Source organism: Zingiber officinale, chromosome 4A (genome assembly GCF_018446385.1).
Source record: "Zingiber officinale cultivar Zhangliang chromosome 4A, Zo_v1.1, whole genome shotgun sequence".
Lineage (NCBI taxonomy): Eukaryota > Viridiplantae > Streptophyta > Magnoliopsida > Zingiberales > Zingiberaceae > Zingiber > Zingiber officinale.
The window spans coordinates 24713937-24735902 of record NC_055992.1 but is presented as its reverse complement, the minus strand read 5'-3'; the positions used below and the strand labels follow the sequence as shown (position 1 = coordinate 24735902).

Here is a 21966-nt window from a genome sequence, read left to right as displayed (position 1 = left end):
AGGGATCAGTCGACCGAACCCTTAATGGTCATTAATTACCGAAGATCGAATCAGTATCAGATCTCAGCCAGGAAGAAAGGGAGCTGGTTCGATCGACCGAACCCAGGCATCGGTCGATCGAACATTGACGATTCTTATAAAAGAGAGCTCAAGGTCCGAGGCTAAAGTTAACGCTGTTCTACTTCAAAAATCATCTCTCTGCAAGCTTCTGTTGCTGGTATATGACTCGCAAGTTGCTCCATCTAGAAGGGCCGACCAAGCTTCATCGTAAATCTTTGTCGGTATATTTTATTTTATAAAAACTTGCATTGTACTTAAAATCTTACAAGATAGTAGGGTGTTACTATCTTGCATGTTGTACGCACTGCTTCTTTCCGAGGTTTTCAGAAAGAAGAGTATTAGTGGATTGCCCATCGGTGCTGTCAAAGATCGCGGGCCTTGGAGTAGGAGTCGACCTAGGCTCCGAACCAAGTAACTGAATTGTTCTTTATTTTTCCGCTGCACAACTTTATTTTTGAGTAAAAGAAAAGTTTTAAAAACATGATATTCATCCCCCCCCCCCTCTATCACACCCATTCGATCCAACAGACTACCCAGTCGACTGATGAAACCACCAGTCGACTAGTACTTGAGTACAATCTCTCAACACTCAGACCCTCACCCTTACGATTCATTTGATTCTTCGTTGCAGCCTTAATCTCTTGCCTTTAAGCATATTCCTTTAGCTCTCGTCCCTCGGATGCATTCAAGCCCGCAGCTTGTCCCTAATGTTATCTTTCGTGTATGCTTCGAAGTCGCTTCCCTCGGCCCTTGTCCTTACTGCCTTGTCCATGGTCCCTCGGATGCTCAATCATTCATCGGACCCGAAGCCATCAGCCTGAGTCATATGTGCATCATGTAAGCCTGCACAACTCAAATACACATATCAAATACAAGAGTGAACCTAACTTAAACCCTTTTCCCAAACACCAAAACACATGGTCGCACGGACCATTAGGATTGCTCCAACATATTTTTCACATTATGTGCAATAATGTGAAGAAAAGATATTACAAGTTCACTAATTGATATATTTCTATTTCCTTTCAATTTTCCATGAGTCGTTAGCAAATAACAAAGTTTGTCTAAAGACCTTCTATCCATCCTACAGTTATCAACACATTGTCGATCACTATGAAAACCCATTTCATTTAAGTTTATAGACCTAATATTATATATAAACAATGCCTGATAAGAATATGATATGATAAGCGTATGATATGTTGCTCCTCAATCTAGCACTCTACTTGATAGCTAAGACAATTGTCAACACTAAAAGCATAAATAACTTACTTTCCATCATCTTCATTCACATAATGAGTATAGAAATCACCCTCGGGACTATAGTGCAACAGCAGGATATTCAGGTTATCATCTAGGCACCCGCGGTTCAATCCCCAACTATGGTAAATTTGTAAGAATTTTTCCTCCAAATGGGAAGCGCAACCAAAGGATGATGAGCATCTTGACCACTCACCGCAAGCGCTTCCCGATTTACCTTGGTGGCTGACGGAAAAATTTTATGGGACCGGACTGGTCACCCCAGAGCTAGTCACTGAGGCTAACTGGATTTATTATAATGAGTACAGAAATCATCTTCATCTCCTACCTTACTACTAACCGAGCCATATCAACCTATCATGTAAATTGGGCAACAAAAGCAATGTGGAAAATCTCAAATTCTAATAAAACTAAAAAAACTAATAATGCTGAATACAAACCTACAAATTCTATTTCAAACAAGAATTTTGTTTGCAAGTTGGACTTACAATGGGATATTAATCACTTTTACAGGTTGAACCAAACAGTAAATTTGCAAGGTTTCTTAAGTGATTTGATAAGGGATCATTTCTCTTATATGATTTCTAGAAGTGTGAGAAGATGAGTTAGAAAAAAATAACATTTGCAAACAAGAGAATTGGTTTATAAATCTCTAAATTGAAAAAAAATCAGAGTGAGTTGTGTTAGTTAGAGCCCTAGACCCAATCATTTGATGATTGTTATATGAACTCATTGTATCATATTCTTATATATAAAGGCATTTGGTTTTTTGGTTATTATGCTTACTTGTATTGGTATCAAATAAACTAAGTATAATAGCGTCCTTGAGTAGAGGTTCTTACCTATATCAATCGGTTAGTTGAACCGATAGTGAGATGATATAGGGAACACTACTTTTAATCATTCATAGTCGAGTATTAACATTCAGGGACAATGTTAATGCGACGAGACTAGCATGTAGGTCAACTCGATGACTTGATCTCACAAGTCATGGATATAGAGATATCAAGTTGACACATGGGTATGCATTGGAGAATGTATACTGAATGACCCGCCATGAGAAAGTATCATGGATCGTTATATGAGTGTCATATACTTTCTCATGTGGCTATTAGTATGACTACTAGTCCTTAGACCTGAAGTCACCATGGATCCCTACATAAGGAGTTACGTACTTTAGCTTCGTCAAACGTCACCCGTAAATGGGTGGACTATAAAGGCGATTACTGGGTATATAACGAATTATGCAAAGGGATGTGAGTGATGTAGATGGGATCTATCCCTCCTATATGACGGGAGCGATATCGATATTCTTGATAGAGTGAGACCACGAAGTGCATGACCATGCCCAAATGAGTCAATATGAGATATTGAGATCATTTGATTGAGTGAGTCTACTTGAAGTTCAAGATTTAGATTGATTAGAGGATGACACGGTCTATGCCTCACATTGATCAATCTAGATGTCTAGGATAGAAGGACAATGTCATATATTGTGAGGAGTCACAATTAGTGGTCACAAGGTGATGTTGGATCTCAACATTCTTATAACTTGGGTAGTAATGATGTGTTACTAGATACCGCTCATTACTTATGCTTCTAAATGGGTTTAGGAGCATTGCCAACGTTATAAGAACCTATAGGGTCACACACAAAGGACAATTAGATGGAGATTAGGTTCATATGATGAACCAAGAGGATTAGATTCATGTGATGAATCAAATTGGATTAAGAGTAATCCTAATTGAACTAATTGAGTTGGACTCAAGTTGATTCATGTGTTCAATGAGTCTAATTTAGATTATGACTCATTAAATGAATTAGATTCATTATATTAAGTTGGTTTGAATCAAATGGTTAGATTAGATCAACCATAAGAGAGATTTGGTCAAGTTTGACTTAACTTGAGAGGAAGATGAAAAATCAAGTTTGACTTGACTATTTGCCACCTCATTTGTGAGTTGGCATTAGGAGGACTAATGATGATGTGCCACATCATCATGTTTAGCACATGTGTATGCCACCTCATGGAGGTTACAAATCTCCTCTTTAATGGCTACATTAAAGAGAATGGAGGTTACAACTCCAAGATGTGGCCGGCCACTTATTGTGTGGAATGAAAATTTGATTTTTCATTCAAGGCATTCATTCCATCTTCTTCCTCTTGCTCTCAATTTTCTTCTCCCTCTCCTCCCATGGCCGAACACATCTAAGGTGCTAGCACACCTTTGTTTGGTCTTCTCCACGTAGTTTGTTCGTGTGGATACTTCTAGAGGATCGTACACTTGATGATCTCGAGATCCGGCAAGCCGTTGGACGAGCGGGATTACGAAGGGCATCACATCGAGGGTAAATTCCTTCTCCTAGTGTAGATCTAGACTTTAGTAAACTCGTACATGAAATTTTGTTTTATAAACTTCGCACGGATCCGGTGGCATGGGAGAATCGGGGTTTCCGCAACGCGAAAAAGTGGTTTTTGCGGCCCGAAAATCCCAACAGTGGTATCAGAGCCACGTGCAAAGCGTGTACGAATTTAGTTTACATTTTTATGAAAAATGTAGGTTCTGTAAATTTAGGTTTTTTATGGTTTTTATGAGTATTTTTCTCGTAGAAGCGAAGCACAAGTGTTTAGACACTTGTAGGCTTCGACTACCGAGAAGATTTTTCCAAAACGGCAAGGTTTCGCCCCAAATCTTTTTGGGACAGCGGACTAAGGTGTTGTAGGATCGCTTAGGGACACTCGTGATGGTTATATCGCGGGTAGGGGCGCTTCCCCTAACCCCGCAAGGGGATTCGTTCCGCGATTGCACCCGAAAACTGCTAATCGGGACCGCCGGGAATTTTTACTCATAAAAATTGTAAAAAATAGTATTAAAATTACATAAAATTATGGAAATTGCATAATTTAGAATTATGTATAATTTGTGATGATCATGGCCAAAAAGACCCAAATTGGATTTGAAAAATTGTGTTGTAATTCATATTACGGCCTGCGCGCCGTCATTTGTGTTGTGTGCTATATACTTGATACACGATCTGCCCGTCGTGCCTCTCTTTTATTCTTGTTGTAAATTAGTTTAGACTCGAATGTAACTCGAGTTTCAAAATTGTAATGTACAAAATTGGAGCGGTGGAAGGTCCACTCGAGACGGAGTTACGAGGAGGGCACGAGCAACACAAAGTGGTCAAAGGGAGGAGCTTGAGAAGCTGTTGACCCTAGGTTGACCATCCGATCTTCTCATTGGCTTGAGAAGATCGTAGTAGGGCCATGACTAATCACAAATAGTATAATTAATTACTTGTGTGTGTGTATTTGATGCATGCTAATAAAGTAGTTAATTAGCGCCTTAACGATTAGATTAGATCTAAATCGTGTACAAGATGCACCCTACGATTAGATTAGATCTCAATCGCTTCAACTCTAAAATGTCTACCATGTCGTGATACCTATCACTACCTCGATCACATGTGTTGTTGAATCTGCCAAAGCAGAGCAACACATATTATCTTGGTAGGGTACGGAGGGACAATCTTGGTCCCGCCTATCAACGCATGGGTGAGTAGAGACTCAATTTGATTGAGTACAACTAGTTAAATCGAGTTTAATTGTAGGCAATCTTCCAACGGTTGGAAAGATAGGACATAAATCACATTTATATAAATTCTTGGGCGTATTAACCAAAGCTAACTCAAGTTTTAATATAACTGCGGATAATGATCCTATAAACAAGAGTTGCATAGAGATGTAATTGGTAAATCATTACCTACCGATCATACTAAATCTTAGGCGTATTAGCCAAAGCTAACTCAAGGGTTAGTATGATGTGGATCTTGTCCCGCATGAGTTATAGAATTCAATGGGAGCATCATTTAATTAAAGGCATAATTAAATGATAAATAGAATATGATGTTTATTTATTTTCTGCATTTTTCTATTGTAGATAACCATGATGTCAAACACGAACACCTTCTCTCTGCGTTCTGTCCTTGACAAGGACAAGCTCAACGGAGCAAATTTCCTAGACTGGTACAGGAATCTGAGAATAGTTTTCACCCAAGAACGTAAACTATATGTTCTAGAGCAGTCCATTCCAGAGGCTCCTCCTGCCAATGCCACACGAGCAGACAAAGATGTTTACAAGAAGCATCAAGATGATGCATTAGATGTATCATGTCTAATGCTCGCGACCATGAACTCTGAGCTTCAGAAGCAACATGAGTTAATGGGTGCTTATGATATGGTTGAACATCTTCGTCAACTATATCAAGGACAAGCACGACACGAGAGATTTGAGATCTCAAGGGCACTATTTTAGTGCAAGATGTCAGATGGGGCTCCCGTAGGCCCATATGTACTCAAAATGATTGGGTAAATAGAAAACCTACAGAGGTTAGGATTCTCGCTTGGCCAAGAGCTGGCCATTGACCTAATCTTGCAATCGTTGCCGGATAGCTATAGTCAATTCGTTCTAAACTACAACATGAACGAAATTGACAAGTCACTGCCCGATCTGCTTAGCATGTTAAGAACTACTGAGCTGAACCTTAAGAAGGTTAAGCCCCACTCTGTTCTGATGGTTCAGAAACATAAGGGCAAGGGCAAGCTTAAAGGCAAGGGAAAGTCCCAAGCCAAGGGCAAAGGCAAGGCACTGAAGCCTAAAGGAGGGGTCGCCAAGGATGCTACCTGCTTCCACTGCGGTCAGACCGGGTATTGGAAGAGGAACTGCAAGGTGTACCTAGAAGATCTTAAGAAGAAGCGAAGTGAGACTTCCACTTCAGGTATATATGTTATAGAAGTCAATCTATCTATTTCTTCATCATGGGTATTAGATACCGGATGTGCTTCTCACATTTGTACTAATGTGCAGGCGCTGAAAAATAGCAGGGCATTGGCAAAGGGCAAGGTGGACCTACGCGTAGGCAATGGAGCAGGGGTTGCTGCTGTTGCTGTAGGGACTTATTTTCTATCTCTGCCCTCTGGGCTTGTACTAGAGTTGGATGATTGTTGTTATGTGCCTGCTTTAACTAAGAACATAATTTCAGTTTCTTGTTTGGACAATAAAGGTTTCTCTTTTATAATAAAGGACAAATGTTGTTCTGTTTATTTAAAAGATATGTTCTATTGTAGTGCACCTCTGATGAATGGACTCTACATTCTAGACCTTGAAAGCTCTATCTATAACATAAATACCAAGAGGTTCAAGTCAAATGACATGAACCAAACCTATCTCTGGCACTGTCGCTTAGGTCATATAAATGACAAGCGCTTACCCCAGCTCCATAAGGATGGTTTGCTGGACTCATTTGATTTTGAATCTTATGAGACGTGCGAGTCATGCCTACTATAGGCAAGATGACCAAGACTCCCTTTAGTGGGCACAACGAAAGAGCGACTGATTTGTTAGGACTTATACATAGTGATGTATGTGACCCTTTCAATATCATTGCTATAGGCGGTTATAGGTATTTCATCACATTTACTTATGACTTCAGTAGATATGGTTATATGTACTTGATGACACATAAGTTAGAATCCTTTGAAAAGTTCAAAGAATTCAAGAATGAAGTACAGAACCAACTTGGCAAGAGTATTAAGATACTTCGATCAGATCGAGGTAGAGAATACCTTAGCCATGAGTTTCGTGACTATCTAGTTGAGTGTGAGATTCTATCTCAACTCACTCCTCCTAGAACACCACAGTGGAATGGTGTATCCGAAAGGAGGAATCATACCCTATTAGATATGGTATGGTCTATGATGAGTCACACAGATCTTCCTACATTTCTTTGGGGTTATGCTCTAGACATGGCAGCTTTTATACTCAACCGAGTTCCATCCATGGTCGTGATAAAGACACCATATAGGATATGGACTGGGAGAGATGCCCAGGTGTCTTTTATGAGGATTTGGGGTTGTGAGGCTTACGTTCGACGTCAAGTCTCAGACAAATTAGGACCCAAATCTGACAAGTGCTACTTTATTGGATATCCCAAGGAAACTAAGGGATATTACTTCTACATTCCCAGTCAGCACAAGGTAGTTATGGCATTCTAGAAAGGGACTTTGTTTCTAGAAAGACTAGTGGGAGTGTGTTCGATCTTGAAGAAGTTCAAGATGCGAACAATAGCACTGAAGCCTTGATGGAAGTTGAACTGGAACCACAAAGTGTTATGGATGATGTTGTTCCACAAGGAGTTGAGGAACAACAACCAGTTCAAGTAGACATACCTCTTCGCAGGTCTGATAGGGTACGTCGTCAGCCTAAGAGATACTCATTTCTCTTGTCTGACCATGATGACGTTGTGCTCATAGAGGATGAGCCTACCACCTATCAAGAAGCTGTGATGAGACCAGATTCCGAGAAATGGCTAGAGGCCATGAGATCTGAAATGGAATCCATGTACACCAATCAAGTATGGACTTTGGTTGATGCACCTAAATGGGTAAAACCCATTGGGTGTAAGTGGGTCTTTAAGAGAAAGACTGATATGGATGGACTTATCTATAAGGGTCGCTTGGTAGATAAAGGTTTCAAGCAGATTCATGGTATTGACTATGATGAAACATTTTCTCCAGTAGCAATGTTTAAGTCCATTCGGATCATGCTTGCTATTGCAGCATACCATGACTATGAGATATAGCAGATGGATGTCAAAACCGTGTTTCTGAATGGAAACCTGCTTAGGATGTGTACATGACACAACCTGAGGGTTTTGTAGATCCACAGCATACTAGCAGAGTATGCAAGTTGCATAGGTCCATTTATTGACTATAGCAAGCTTCTCGGAGCTGGAATCTTCGATTCGATGGTGCAATCAAACAGTTTGGTTTCATCAAGAATGAAGATGAACCTTGTGTCTACAAGAAGGTTGTAGGGGACATAGTTGTCTTCCTCATATTGTATGTGGATGACATACTACTCATTGGGAAAGATATCCCTTTGCTGCAGTCTGTCAAGACTTGGCTAGGGACATATTTCTCAATGAAGGACTTAGGTGAAGCATCCCGCATTCTAGGGATACAGATCTATAGAGATAGATCTAAAAGGATGCTTGGCCTAAGTCAGAGTACATATATTGACAAGGTACTCCTTCGGTTTGCCATGCAGAACTCCAAGAAGGGATTTCTGCCGATGTCACATGGTGTGAGTCTTTCGAAGACTCAAGGTCCCTCTTCTAGAGAGGAGAGAAACCGCATGGATCAGATCTCTTATGCCTCAGCCATAGGATCTATCATGTATGTCATGCTATGTACTCGTCCTGATGTCTCGTATGCTTTGAGCATGACGAGCAGATACCAGTCAGATCCAGGTGAAAGACACTGGATAGCGATCAAGAATATTCTTAAGTACTTAAGAAAGACTAAAGAATATTTCTTGATATATAGAGGCAATGATGAGCTAGCTGTAAAGGGTTATAGTGATGCCAGCTTCCAGACCGATCAGGATGATTATCGATCGCAGTCAGGGTTCGTATTTTGCATTAATGGTGGTGCTGTGAGCTGGAAGAGTTCGATGCAGGACACAGTCGCTGATTCTACGACAGAGGCCGAGTACATTGCTGCATCAGAGGCAACAAATGAGGCAGCTTGGATCCGCAAGTTTATCACTGAACTTGAGGTGGTTCCTAATATTGCTGACCCTATTGAGCTCTATTGTGAAAACAATGGAGCTATAGCATAGGCTAAGGAACCTCGCTCACACCAGCGGACCAAACACATACTACAGCGCTTCCATCTCATTCAAGAGATTATCGAGAGAGGAGATGTGAAGATTTTCAGAGTACCCACAGAGGCTAACATCGCAAATCCCTTGACCAAGGCTTTGGCACAGAGGAAGCATGATGGTCAGACTAGGTCATTGGGGCTTAGAGCCTACACTGATTGGCACTAGTGCTAGTGGGAGATTGTTAGTTAGAGCCCTAGAGCCAATCATTTGATGATTGTTGTATGGACTCATTGTATCATATTCTTATATATAAAGGCATTTGGTTTTTTGGTTATTATGCTTACTTGTATTGGTATCAAATAAACTAAGTATAATAGCGTCCTTGAGTAGAGGGTTCTTACCTATATCAATCGGTTAGTTGAACCGATAGTGAGATGATATAGGGAACACTACTTTTAATCATTCATAGTCGAGTATTAACATTCAGGGACAATGTTAATGCGACGAGACTAGCATGTAGGTCAACTCGATGACTTGATCTCACAAGTCATGGATATAGAGATATCAAGTTGACACATGGGTATGCATTGGAGAATGTATACTGAATGACCCGCCATGAGAAAGTATCATGGATCGTTATATGAGTGTCATATACTTTCTCATGTGGCTATTAGTATGACTACTAGTCCTTAGACCTGAAGTCACCATGGATCCCTACATAAGGAGTTACGTACTTTAGCTTCGTCAAACGTCACCCGTAAATGGGTGGACTATAAAGGCGATTACTGGGTATATAACGAATTATGCAAAGGGATGTGAGTGATGTAGATGGGATCTATCCCTCCTATATGACGGGAGCGATATCGATATTCTTGATAGAGTGAGACCACGAAGTGCATGACCATGCCCAAATGAGTCAATATGAGATATTGAGATCATTTGATTGAGTGAGTCTACTTGAAGTTCAAGATTTAGATTGATTAGAGGATGACACGGTCTATGCCTCACATTGATCAATCTAGATGTCTAGGATAGAAGGACAATGTCATATATTGTGAGGAGTCACAATTAGTAGTCACAAGGTGATGTTGGATCTCAACATTCTTATAACTTGGGTAGTAATGATGTGTTACTAGATACCGCTCATTACTTATGCTTCTAAATGGGTTTAGGAGCATTGCCAACATTATAAGAACCTATAGGGTCACACACAAAGGACAATTAGATGGAGATTAGGTTCATATGATGAACCAAGAGGATTAGATTCATGTGATGAATCAAATTGGATTAAGAGTAATCCTAATTGAACTAATTGAGTTGGACTCAAGTTGATTCATGTGTTCAATGAGTCTAATTTAGATTATGACTCATTAAATGAATTAGATTCATTATATTAAGTTGGTTTGAATCAAATGGTTAGATTAGATCAACCATAAGAGAGATTTGGTCAAGTTTGACTTAACTTGAGAGGAAGATGAAAAATCAAGTTTGACTTGACTATTTGCCACCTCATTTGTGAGTTGGCATTAGGACTAATGATGATGTGGCATGTATATGCCACCTCATGGAGGTTACAAATCTCCTCTTTAATGGCCACATTAAAGAGAATGGAGGTTACAACTCCAAGAGGTGGTCGGCCACTTATTGTGTGGAATGAAAATTTGATTTTCATTCAAAGCATTCATTCCATCTTCTTCCTCTTGCTCTCAATTTTCTTCTCCCTCTCCTCCCTTGGCCGGACACATCTAAGGTGCTAGCACACCTTTGTTTGGTCTTCTCCACCTAGTTTGTTCGTGTGGATACTTCTAGAGGATCATACACTTGACGATCTCGAGATCCGGCGAACCGTTGGACGAGTGGGATTGCGAAGGGCATTGCATCGAGGGTAAATTCCTTCTCCTAGTGTAGATCTAGGCTTTAGTAAACTCATATATGAAATTTTGTTTTATAAACTTCGCACGGATCCGGTGGCATGGGAGAATCGGGGTTTTCGCAACGCGAAAAAGCGGTTTTTGCTGTCCGAAAATCCCAACAAGTTGACAATAAAAAAACTGAGAGAAGCTTAAAGGAAGGATTTGCTAGGCTTCTGTAGGATTCAATTTGATCTTTGATCTATTGAATTCTTGATGTAGATCTCTTAACATTGAAGGATTAGGAAAGAAGGATTACAATTGAGGTATCAACTATTACATGTGTGTGCCAAGTCCTATTGTAGTTCCCTGAATACATATCAGTTTCATGTGAAGCTCTTATCTATTCATTATCATTTGGTGTTCCCTCTTCCCCATGAAGCTCACCCTTTCATGACTCAAAGACCTACATATTGAGCCTGAGGTATTCAAAGATAGCTACGAGGAATACTAGAATTGCAGAAATACAAATTACTGCTAAGGAGATGGCTATAAAACTAGGGGTTGCTGAAATAAGGAAATATAGGAATGGAATTAGAAATTTCTGAACTTGAAACTGAATTGCCTAAGGATTAGTTCAAACAGAATTTGTAGGTTCAACTTACAAGTTGCAAGATTTAGCATTATCCCTAAACCAAGAGATAGTTGGTAGGAAAATATCAAATTAGCAAGAACTAAACAGAACTAAAAGCAAGAACTAAACAGAACTTAAATAAATCAAAGTTATTTTAGAGTATGAAGCAAACTAGCAAGAACTAAATATAACTTAACTAAATCAAAACCACATGATCACCGAGTCACGGAAATTACATAAAATGTATTCATTGTCATAGTTAATAGCTTTGTTGCAAGTACAAAAGGGCAAAAGGGCAACAAGACAATGTTAAAACAAACAAACCAAGACAGAAATTCATTGGAGATATCCAAGGAAGAAAATAAGTAGAAATGCACGGCTTAAAAACACGGTCTTTCATGGAAAAAAGCAACAATTCAAGGTCTAGTTTCCACGATGACTAACAAGATAAAAAAAATCTCGAAATATTACTGTTAAACAAATATATACCTGTGAAGAATGCCTCTAGGGTTCTTCGTGAGTTGGGAAAGCCACACCTTCGCGAGTGGGATGCCTTCATGAGTGGAACGCCACTAGGGTTCTTCGTGGAGTAGGAACCGGGTATTCTGAACCACATAAAATCTTGTGTCTCCTATGCGTGTGTTTATTATTCTTGTATCTATTTCCAATACATACTAATCTTTTATAAACGAGCACACAAACAAGTACAATCCAAGTAAATCACTATTGACCCCACTTAGCAACGTCAACAATCCCAACAAAGACATGTACAACTTATTAAACTTAAAAAGGGATAACTCAAGGAGCTTAGCATAGATAGCTGAAAGAGCTAAGAGTACTCAGAGCATCCACAGTGGGAGCTCCTTCGAAGCTCCCACTGTCTATGTGGCCAATGGGAAGGAATTCCCTCCCATAGTGGGAGGGAGTTCCTTGGATTAAACAAAGAAGTGACTCCATAACCATGGAGCTGCTTCTTCAAATTTTTTATTTTTTTAATATTAAAATAAACTCTTTTTTTAATATTTGTAAAAAAAAATAGCATCAAGAACAATAACTAATTTTTAGTTGTTGAACAATGACTAATTTTTAGCCATTGTTCAATGGTCAATTTTTTTAAAATTTTAAAAATCTATAAATACATCTTCAATCTTATTTTTTTATTCATCTTATTATTCTCTTCACTCTCTGCTTCTTATTTTTCTTTTTATTCTCTATTTGTATTCGAGATAGATGAAAATTTCAATATTTCTTTTACAAATTTGAATTCTTCAAATATAGAAGAAAATACATCTTCTTAAAATACTCGTATTCCTCCAAATGTCCAATATCCTCATTTTTTTTCTCTCAAACACAATACCCTCTAAATTTTTAAAACATTTCATATGTTTCACAATATCCTCTAAATTTTTCAAATTCCCAAAGTTCTCAAAATTTTTAAGAATCCAAGTAACGCCGCTCTAGCTCCATTTGGTATGTATCCACCACAAGATTAGTTAGCCATTGGTAGAAATTTTGGGATGTCTTCTCCTTATGTATTTTCTCCTACTCAACTATTAGTCATGCTTTCAAATGAATCAAGAACTACTATTGACCCATCTATCAGCGACAAAGAATCTCTAACGTCATCATCTGCTCCAACAACTCAATGGCCGCCACACTCATCACAAGAAGAGCATAAGTTGAACCTGAGAAAGATAATTCGAAATGAAGATTTTAGTCTCTCAATGAAAATGTGGTCCTTGTGAAGTTATGGACAACTATCAGCACTGATACAGTCATTGTTAATGACCAAAAGGATCAAGCTTTTTGAAAATATATAGTTGGTTACTAAAACAAGCATCATCCCACTAGATCTATGACGAGAAGCTATCAGCGACTAAAATCGCATTACTATAGTTTTGCACGGATGGTAAATGAATTTTCTACAACGTATAATAATTTTTATACTCATCGTCAAAGAGGTTGGAGTGATGAGAATGTGTTGGAGAACGTACTAAATATGTGGAAGCCAATAATAATAACAAGGACTTTAAGTATATACATATGTGGAGGGTTCTCAGAGAGTGAGAAATATGTTCCACAATCTCATTACTTTAGCAAAAAGGCAAGGACATTTGAATGAGGGGGGACACTTTAACATCAAATCCAGATACGAGTGTTAGTGTGGATGATTCTAAAGTCTGCATTTATCCAATAAAGCAAAAGGCAGCAAAGAGGAGGAGTAAATCCAAAGTCAAAAAGGACGATACAATGGAACACAACATCAACAATGAATGATAAGATATTAAAGAATATCAAATGCAAAAAAAAATGACTTTACGGGAAACCGAGATCTTTCATAAGGATTATGAAATTCTTATGAAGGATACTAGTGAGAAGACATCAAGACAATTTTATATACATAAGAAAATGGTTGAAAAAATTAAATGAAAACGTAGTCTAATGTAGATATATTTAAGTTTATTTTTATATATTATTATAATTTATATCTTTTTATTTGATGTACTATAATATTTATTATTTTTTAATTATTAATGTTATTTCATGTTAGCAATTTATGGATTTTAATTTTATAAAAATTTAATTATATATAATGTAAAATATGAAGAAGAGATGAGAAATATATATATAATAAAAAGTATGAGACCCATGAATAAGTTGTTGAAAGATTTTTTTATAATAGATAAATATATGAGATTTTTTTACTTTTGACGTGACACGGATATGGTAACGAATAAACTCTCTAAGAGCTCCAATCATTATGGATGCTCTCAGAGATGAGCTCGGGGAGCTCAAAGTAGAAAGCTTAGGGAGCTCAGAGTAGACAACTCGGCATACCTAATAGCATTTATCCATCGACCTCCCAAAGTGATGATGTGCCAACCTAGCCCAGGGTCTTAGAACACATGAAATTCTAGTGTGGAGTGAGGCCACGTAGGGATGACTTGCTAAACTAGGGTGAGACCATTACTAAGCCCCCCTTCAGGTTGAGTCAAGATGTACAAAACGGACTCGAGTGTTAAGGTTAGCAGGATATACAAAGCCTTGCTGAAGTTAGCCTTGAGCAACTGAGCTAAGCTGGGAAGTGCCTCTGAAAAAAGTCCAAATAGAATGCCTCTCTGATGGAGTTGGAAGTGAACAAGGTTGAGCTGCTCACGTTCCCAAGAGCTTTGATGAGTCTTCATCCTTAGGCTTTTGTGCTCAAGAAGATTTGTAATATGTTTGATTAAGCAACTTGTAACGAAACAATGTAATGAACTTGTTATGAATGAATAAAATGGTATGGGAAAAGCCCACTTATACTAATTGCAAGTGAACTTGACGTCAAGAGGCTGCCCCTAGAGTTGCATGGGGCTGAGGAGGTCGATCTTGAGATCGTGGAGATCTGGGAGAGATGTCCACAGGCTGACCACAGATCCATAGGGAAACGAAGGAGCTCGATCCCGAGCTCGTGAAGATTTGGGAGAGATGTCCGTAAATCAACCCTAAAGTTGTGGGGACTAAGGTATGGATATACTCCATAATGGAGTATCCATATACTAAAAGTGTGTGGATCTGGCCATATTTTAGATTAGCTCTGGGGAAATGTTTTATCCTAATAGTGTTTCTTATTCCAAATTATATACTACGTACTACTGCAGCACTTTGATGGCTTTGGGAAAGTGTTTTTATCTTTGATGCTGTTTCTTATAACCACATACCCGCTCAATAAATTGTATTAACATTTCAACTTCTCTAAATTCTCTTTCAAACAAAGAATGAGGCTAGAGTATAAGATAAAGAAGACATTTTTTTATTATTTCACACAGAATATCAAACTTTTACTGCAGAACAATCAGAAACTAGTGATGCTATAATGAAGCATAGATAATGTGCATGAATGCAAAAGCTCAGAACAACCCATCTACGATATAGTTCAAGTAAATATTTATTGAATCTCAGTCAGCAGTGATAAACGAAATCCTAGCAAAATAGTCTGACATTCCAGCGTAGCCCTTAATTTATGCAGCAAAATTCCTCAAAAGATGAGAAAGAAAACTAATCTCCTAAGGGATGTTTTGATTGCTTACAAGAGGAACTCAAAATGAGCCTAGTCCAGGCCCTTGATTAGAAAAGAAATGGTTTGATCTGAATATTAAGAGGAACAGCTACTAATGATCAAAAGATAGGCAGCAGTAACACCATCTGTCCAGAAATAGAACCTCCTCATAATTGTAGCTTGTATTTCTGTTTCCCTTTTTCTGTTCAAATTTCCTCTTTCTTAGAATTTTGGAAGATTTTATTTTTATTTTAAATTTTTCAATCTCAGAAAAGCTTCCCAGTTTTGGCATAGCAAATGTTTTACCTATGCCTTAGACATCAAAAGTGAATGCACTTCAAAATGTGTCGCTCCTGTGTAAACTTCGTCCAGACTTGATCCGATCTGAATCTGCAATAGTGACTTGACTATTCGCATCCCAATTATGATTTACAGGCACCTGAAACTGGTTACTCAAATTACCGGATGCTGATCTGCTGAGTAAAACCTCATTGGGATCTGGAAATCTCATGCTGTTCTGGTACGCAGGTCCAATTCCAAGAGACTGCAAACGAGCTGCTAGATTATTGAAGTTTAGATATGCTACAGAAGCATTAGCAGACTGACTATCAGTTGGTGGCAAAACCCAATTCATCCAATCATGACGCTTCCTTATTTTATCGCCCTGCAATATGAATAACAATAAAGGCAATCTAGCAAAAAAAAATCATGCATAACAGGACTTAGAAACTGTTTCATAAACTGAAACCAACAACATGAAGGTACCTGAACTTCCACTACAGTTGACAGCCGCAAGGTTTCTAATATGAATTCTACACTGTTTGTTAATTGCTTGACCTGGAAAACATAGATAAATTTTAAGAATGGCATGAGAACTCTCTTGTTGGCAAAATAAATGAAGATTTAAGAGGCAAAAGGAAAATATCAAGGAACCATAATTTGGTGACTACCCCCGAAGTTAAATATCATAATTTTTGTACCTAGGGGTAGAAAGTAGAAATACATGTAGTTTCAGACTTCAAAGGGTTTAGATGTCAACAAATAGGCAGTGGCAAATAGCAAAGACATTTCAAGCAAATGGCCTATTTATAGTCTCTGATTGCAAACGCATATGGTTTACAAGTCTATTTGTAGTTGTCTTGAAGCTTCCAAATAACACTTAAGAAATACTACGAAGACCTTCGTCCTGAATATCATTGTTATCAAACAGTCAGTATCGGGCCCAACTATCTATGGTCAACTACATAAAGCATATCCTTCCACTGAGCACTTTGCAAAAAAAATAATAGTAGCAATATTCAAACTAATTAAAGTCATTTTTCATTATATTAACTAATCTTTTTTTATCTACATCAAGCTTCTTGTTCTGTCAAGCAAACTCCATCAATTGCAGAGCCGTTCATGTCCAGATCCAGCAGTAAGGTTTGTTGCTTGTCCTTGTTTACTGCCTGCATCTTCCAAAACATCACAAGCTACATCCCCAGGATAATTTTCCTTGGTGTGGATTTCAAACTGGTTCTGTTTCTTAATGAGGATTCCAGAAATGATTTTTTTTTTTCTCTTTTTCATCATCAATTGAGTTCCTTGCCTCCAGTAGCCAAAGCAAGCATGCTAGAATCTCAAACAGTATATGCACCTTCCTGGTTGTGTTGCAGCGACACTGAGTATTGTAATTCTGTTAGCCAAACTGAGTATTCCTCTCTCCTATCACAACTGCATCACATAACCTAGCAGCATGTCACAGCTCAAGCAACAATGGTCTTCTTAGTAATAAACCCTCCAATGTTAGATCTACAATCGGCATATCAGTTGAGGAATACCTACACTTTCTTCAGTGGCGTACTATTAGGAATTAGCCATTTTGATCCATGACATCCTTAGTTGATGAAGGCAATTTTGTGCTCATATTCAAAAATTTAGATTCCGAACTCAAAGTGCTTCAGAGTATATATTTGATAACACATTAATACTTTAAACCAACATCTAATTCTACTAGGGTTTGCTTAGCCGCCCACTCTCTCTGAACTCAAAAATAGCCTCAGAGCATATATTTGATAACACATTAATACCTTAAACCGGCATCTAATTCTACTAATGTTACTCTAGAAAATGGTTCTCTCTCATCAACTACAGGAAAGAGCACGTGAGATATCTCCTACTTCATCTTTAACATTTTCTTTTTGTTGATATTCCTAAATTTTCTTTGATTTTATATCTATAAGAAAACTAGGTGACTAAATTGCTCAATAACTTTTCTTGTTGACTTTGTTTATATTTAGGATTTGTAGACTAAAAAGGTAATTGGTAGATGCTTGAATCACATGGATTGTATCAAGGAATAATCAAGGAATAACAGTTACATGTGCATCTACTCTAATAACTCCTCTTGAAATGAACCTGAAGCATGCGGGACTACATAATCTACGAAAAACTTTTCTCAGCCTTGTTGACTCTACAAAATATTTAGCGTGAATCTAGTTAACTAGGTAACACTTTCGGTCCTCATTCTCTAATCAAGCCAGAAAATTTTCTTTCGGCCCTATGAATTTCTGTTCCAAAATCGCCTAGTAGTTTACTAAATAATCTCTCCTAATTTGGGATTACAATAATTTCCCGAGACCGATGTAAGGGAAAGAAAGTCATTATAAAATGGCTTAATCTAATTTCAGCTAAATAGTTGAAGTTACTCTAAGTCTCTCATGGGTTCTCCTTGTTGTAAATATAATCCTGTAATTGCATCTTTGGCTGTAAATAATCTACGAATGGTATAATAGAAATTTAGGATGTTGTTTCCTTGGGAGGCTATACAAGCTATTTCTTCTGGGAAATTTGTTTTATAGGCTTCCCAAGCTATTCTAGCAACATCACCTAAGTAGTTTTCTCCTATCCTCATCATAGTTTCACCATATTCTATATCAAGCTCATGTTTTGCTTGGTAATATCTTTTGGCAGAGACTATCCATTGTGTCGTACATTTGGGGATCATCACATTCAGCTATATTTAAAAGTACTAAGTTTTTCCCAAAGTAGGTAATTTCAGGTGGCCTGCTTTTGCCCATGGTTCTAAGTAAAGGATTATTGCTAGTATATGGAGTTATTCTTGTTCTTGAGGGGTGTTCTTCTTCATAGTCCATTGTTCTCATTGTACTTTCGGGATATCGTACTTGCAATGGTTGTGGTCGAGATGTACTCATGGCACTGGATTCTGTAGGGTTCATGAGATTGACTTTTGTATATTGTTTTTTAGCAATTATATTTTGTTCTTCATCAAAATATAATTCTCAATCCTTATCTAACTTCTATATTTTGCTCTTCTGTAGTCTTCATTTTCCTCTCTTTGTGATGTGGAGGGCTTATAATTGTTAAATCTCACTATAGAACCACCATGCCTATCTTTATAGATTATTGATTCCGTCGGTTCCAGAGTTTATGGTTGAGTGTTTAAATCTAGATTAAGATTCCAGTCTAGTCCTGCTAGAGTTTCAGAAGATAAGTCTTTGGGTTTTAGGAAATAAATGGCTCTTGTAGTTAGGGCTTCAATGAGGTTATGTATTTATACCCGAAAACTATTATTAATGTGAGTCATTGTTTTTCCTAAGAAAATTATATCAATCTGTATGTTATGTTTTTGAAAATCTCTATCCTTTTGCTTGAATAGAGATTTTAATGAATGCTCGGATTAGATTAGTGTTCATATCTACCTCGATAAGTCCTATAATTGTCTTTTCATTGTCAGATAATCTAGTCATAGAGAAGTAAAAGTTCTTTAGGTCCTATACCCTTTCGTGTTAGACCTTGAAGGTCAAATGCAATTAGTCCTAGATGTATATAATTATGTCTCCTTTCCAAGTGTTCTTTCTTCGATCATAAGATTTAATTGTTTTTCTCCTCCATCAGGTGAAGGGGTTGTGTCCTGTTGAGAAGGATAAGATTCCTTTTTTGTATAGGCATCTTAGATTAAGTGAATTTAATTATTCATTTGAAAAAGCACTAAGTTTCTTTCTACATCTATCAGTTCTGCTAATTGATATGTGGATGTACTATTTCATCTCCTTGTTATAGTGTTAAACCAGGAGTTGGTTGTATTTGTTTCTGTTTGTACTCTTACTGTTTGTGAAGGGTTCAGTCTAAGTTCTTGTGAGACTCATCTGACTGTCCTCTTTATACGTAAGAAACTTATAGGTACTAGCAGTTGTCTAGGGATTATTTTTCCTAGTGAGAGTTTACTTAGGTCTTTGTTTATGTTTCCTAATGCTTCTTTTAGATCTGTAGCTTTATTAGTCTTCTATATATGGTTTTCTATTGTCAAAAGTTTGTTTTCCAATAATGTTATTATGTAGTGTAAAGAAGTAAGATGAGTATAGTATTATTTTGTTGAACTAATACTTGGTCTCCTAGTCCTGTTAGCTCAAGGCTACAATATCTGTTATCTTTTGTCTTAGAGAATTGTTTGGAGAAATCAAGGACTTCTTCGTAATGGGTATTTTTGTATGGCAGTCTGTTCATTTAAATTTGACTTCTTCTAGTGTTGTATGTAGAAGTTTTACTTCTTTTTCTGTTTGGTTCTTGGATGTTTGAATTAAGTCTCTAATTTGAAGTAATATTGTTTTGTAGTGAGTTTCAAAATCTAGTAGAATAAGGTCCTTTTTAATATGAAGACTAAGTTGGCTAACCTTCCTGTCTAAAGAATCTTGTGATTCTTTCAGAAAATCTAAGTTTTGTCTTAGGTTGCTTAGGATCTGATTTTGGTGTACTTGTGTTAAGGATATTTGTTCCAATATTTGGTTATTCTGTCTTTGTTGTAGTTCTAGGGTCGTTCCAATACTAACAAGTAGGTCTGTGATATTATTTAATTGAGGATTATTATTATGTAATTTGTGAACTAAGACATAATGATTATTTTTCCTAAAACAATCATTATAAACCACGCCATGATTACAATTCCTTATAATTTTCATGATTCCTCTTGAGAATTTAATAATAACTCTCTTGATTTTTTGCGATTCCTCCTCTCCCACTGCACCGAGATCGCATTCAATTGGTGACCACCTCTCACTTGCACTCCCTCCTTCAACCACAGCTCCTAGCTTCGATAATAGACCCATTACGTGTGCATGCACGTCACTACTCCAAAGACAAAGAGATTTTGAAACCTTCTGCCAACATTGTTTGTAGCTTCTCGACAATCAACACTTACTATCACTTGCTGATAAGATCCCAAGTCTTTTATAGTACCTCTCACGTAATCAATAGAACATTGAGTGATTTCTTCTGTCTTGTTCTATGCCAACCATGAGCATGCGAAAAAACCCATGGCTAACCGCAAGAATTGCATGCAATATGGTTGGCATGCACGTGATAACAGGTCTCAGTTAATAAACCGGGTCGACACTAATAAAGCTTATGTATAATTTAGAGGTTATATCAAATATTTCATAACAACAACAACCAAGTATTATTCCACTAAGTGAAGTCGGCTATATGGATATTTTTACACCATTGGACTCTATTCCCTACTATATCATCGTCTATACTTAAATAAATTTTATCTTATTTTATTGTCGCTAACCAAGACTCTTTAGATCTTCCTCTTTCTCATTTAATGTGCATATTTGTCATAGTTTCACATTGTCTAACTGGAGCAGTCATCTAAGTATATATTCATACCATCTAAAACGTGTCTTTCGAAGTTTTTCCTCAATAGATGCAACTCCAACTTTCTCTCTAATACTCTCATTTCTTATTCTATTCATCCTCATATGTTCACATATCCACCTTAACATCCTCATCTCTACAACTCTCATCTTCTCTCATGTGCTCAGTCATAGCCAACATTCAGCATCATATAATATAGTAGGTCTAACTACCGTTTTATAGAACTTCCTTTTAAATTTAAAGGTACTTTATAATCACATAAAACACCTGACACTCTCCTCCATTTTAATCATCCTGCTTGTATTATATATAAGATATCTCTCTCAATCTCTCCATTATTTTGTAAAAATGATCATAAATACTTAAAGTACGCTCTCAGTTCCAGATAACTCATCTCCTATCTTAACAATTGTCTCATTACGTCTAATATTACTAAACTTAAATTCAATATATTCTATTTTTACTCTACTAAGTGTAAAATTTTTCACTTCTAATGTTTCCCGAGAAAATTCTAATTTAGTATTTACTCCTTTACATCTCCCATCTACTAAAACAACATGCAGATAGGGACTTAGAGTTATCCTTGATATAATCCTATTTTTATTGGAAACGCTTCAGTTAATCCACCTGAAGTCTTCTCTAGTCATTATATCCTCATAAATATACTTAATTAGTTTAATATATGTTACACTAACACCTCTCTTTTTTTATAATTCTCCATATAATTTATTTTGGACTCTATCATAAGATTTTTCTAAGTCAATGTATACCATGTGCAAATCTTATTTTTGCTCCAGATAC

General features: G+C 37.3%; 1 protein-coding gene across 1 annotated transcript in view; it reads right to left on the bottom strand.

Annotated features, from left to right (window-relative positions):
• Positions 1-15383: 15383 nt before the first annotated feature.
• LOC121969727 (la-related protein 1B-like) overlaps positions 15384-21966 on the bottom strand; it is a 28062-nt gene continuing 21479 nt past the window's right edge. The window contains exons 5-6 of the mRNA XM_042519950.1: positions 16276-16347; positions 15384-16174 (exon numbers count right to left, since the gene is read on the bottom strand). Coding sequence (XP_042375884.1) covers positions 15848-16174; positions 16276-16347 — 399 coding nt within the window. The 3' untranslated portion in view covers positions 15384-15847. The remainder of the gene's footprint in view (positions 16175-16275; positions 16348-21966) is intronic.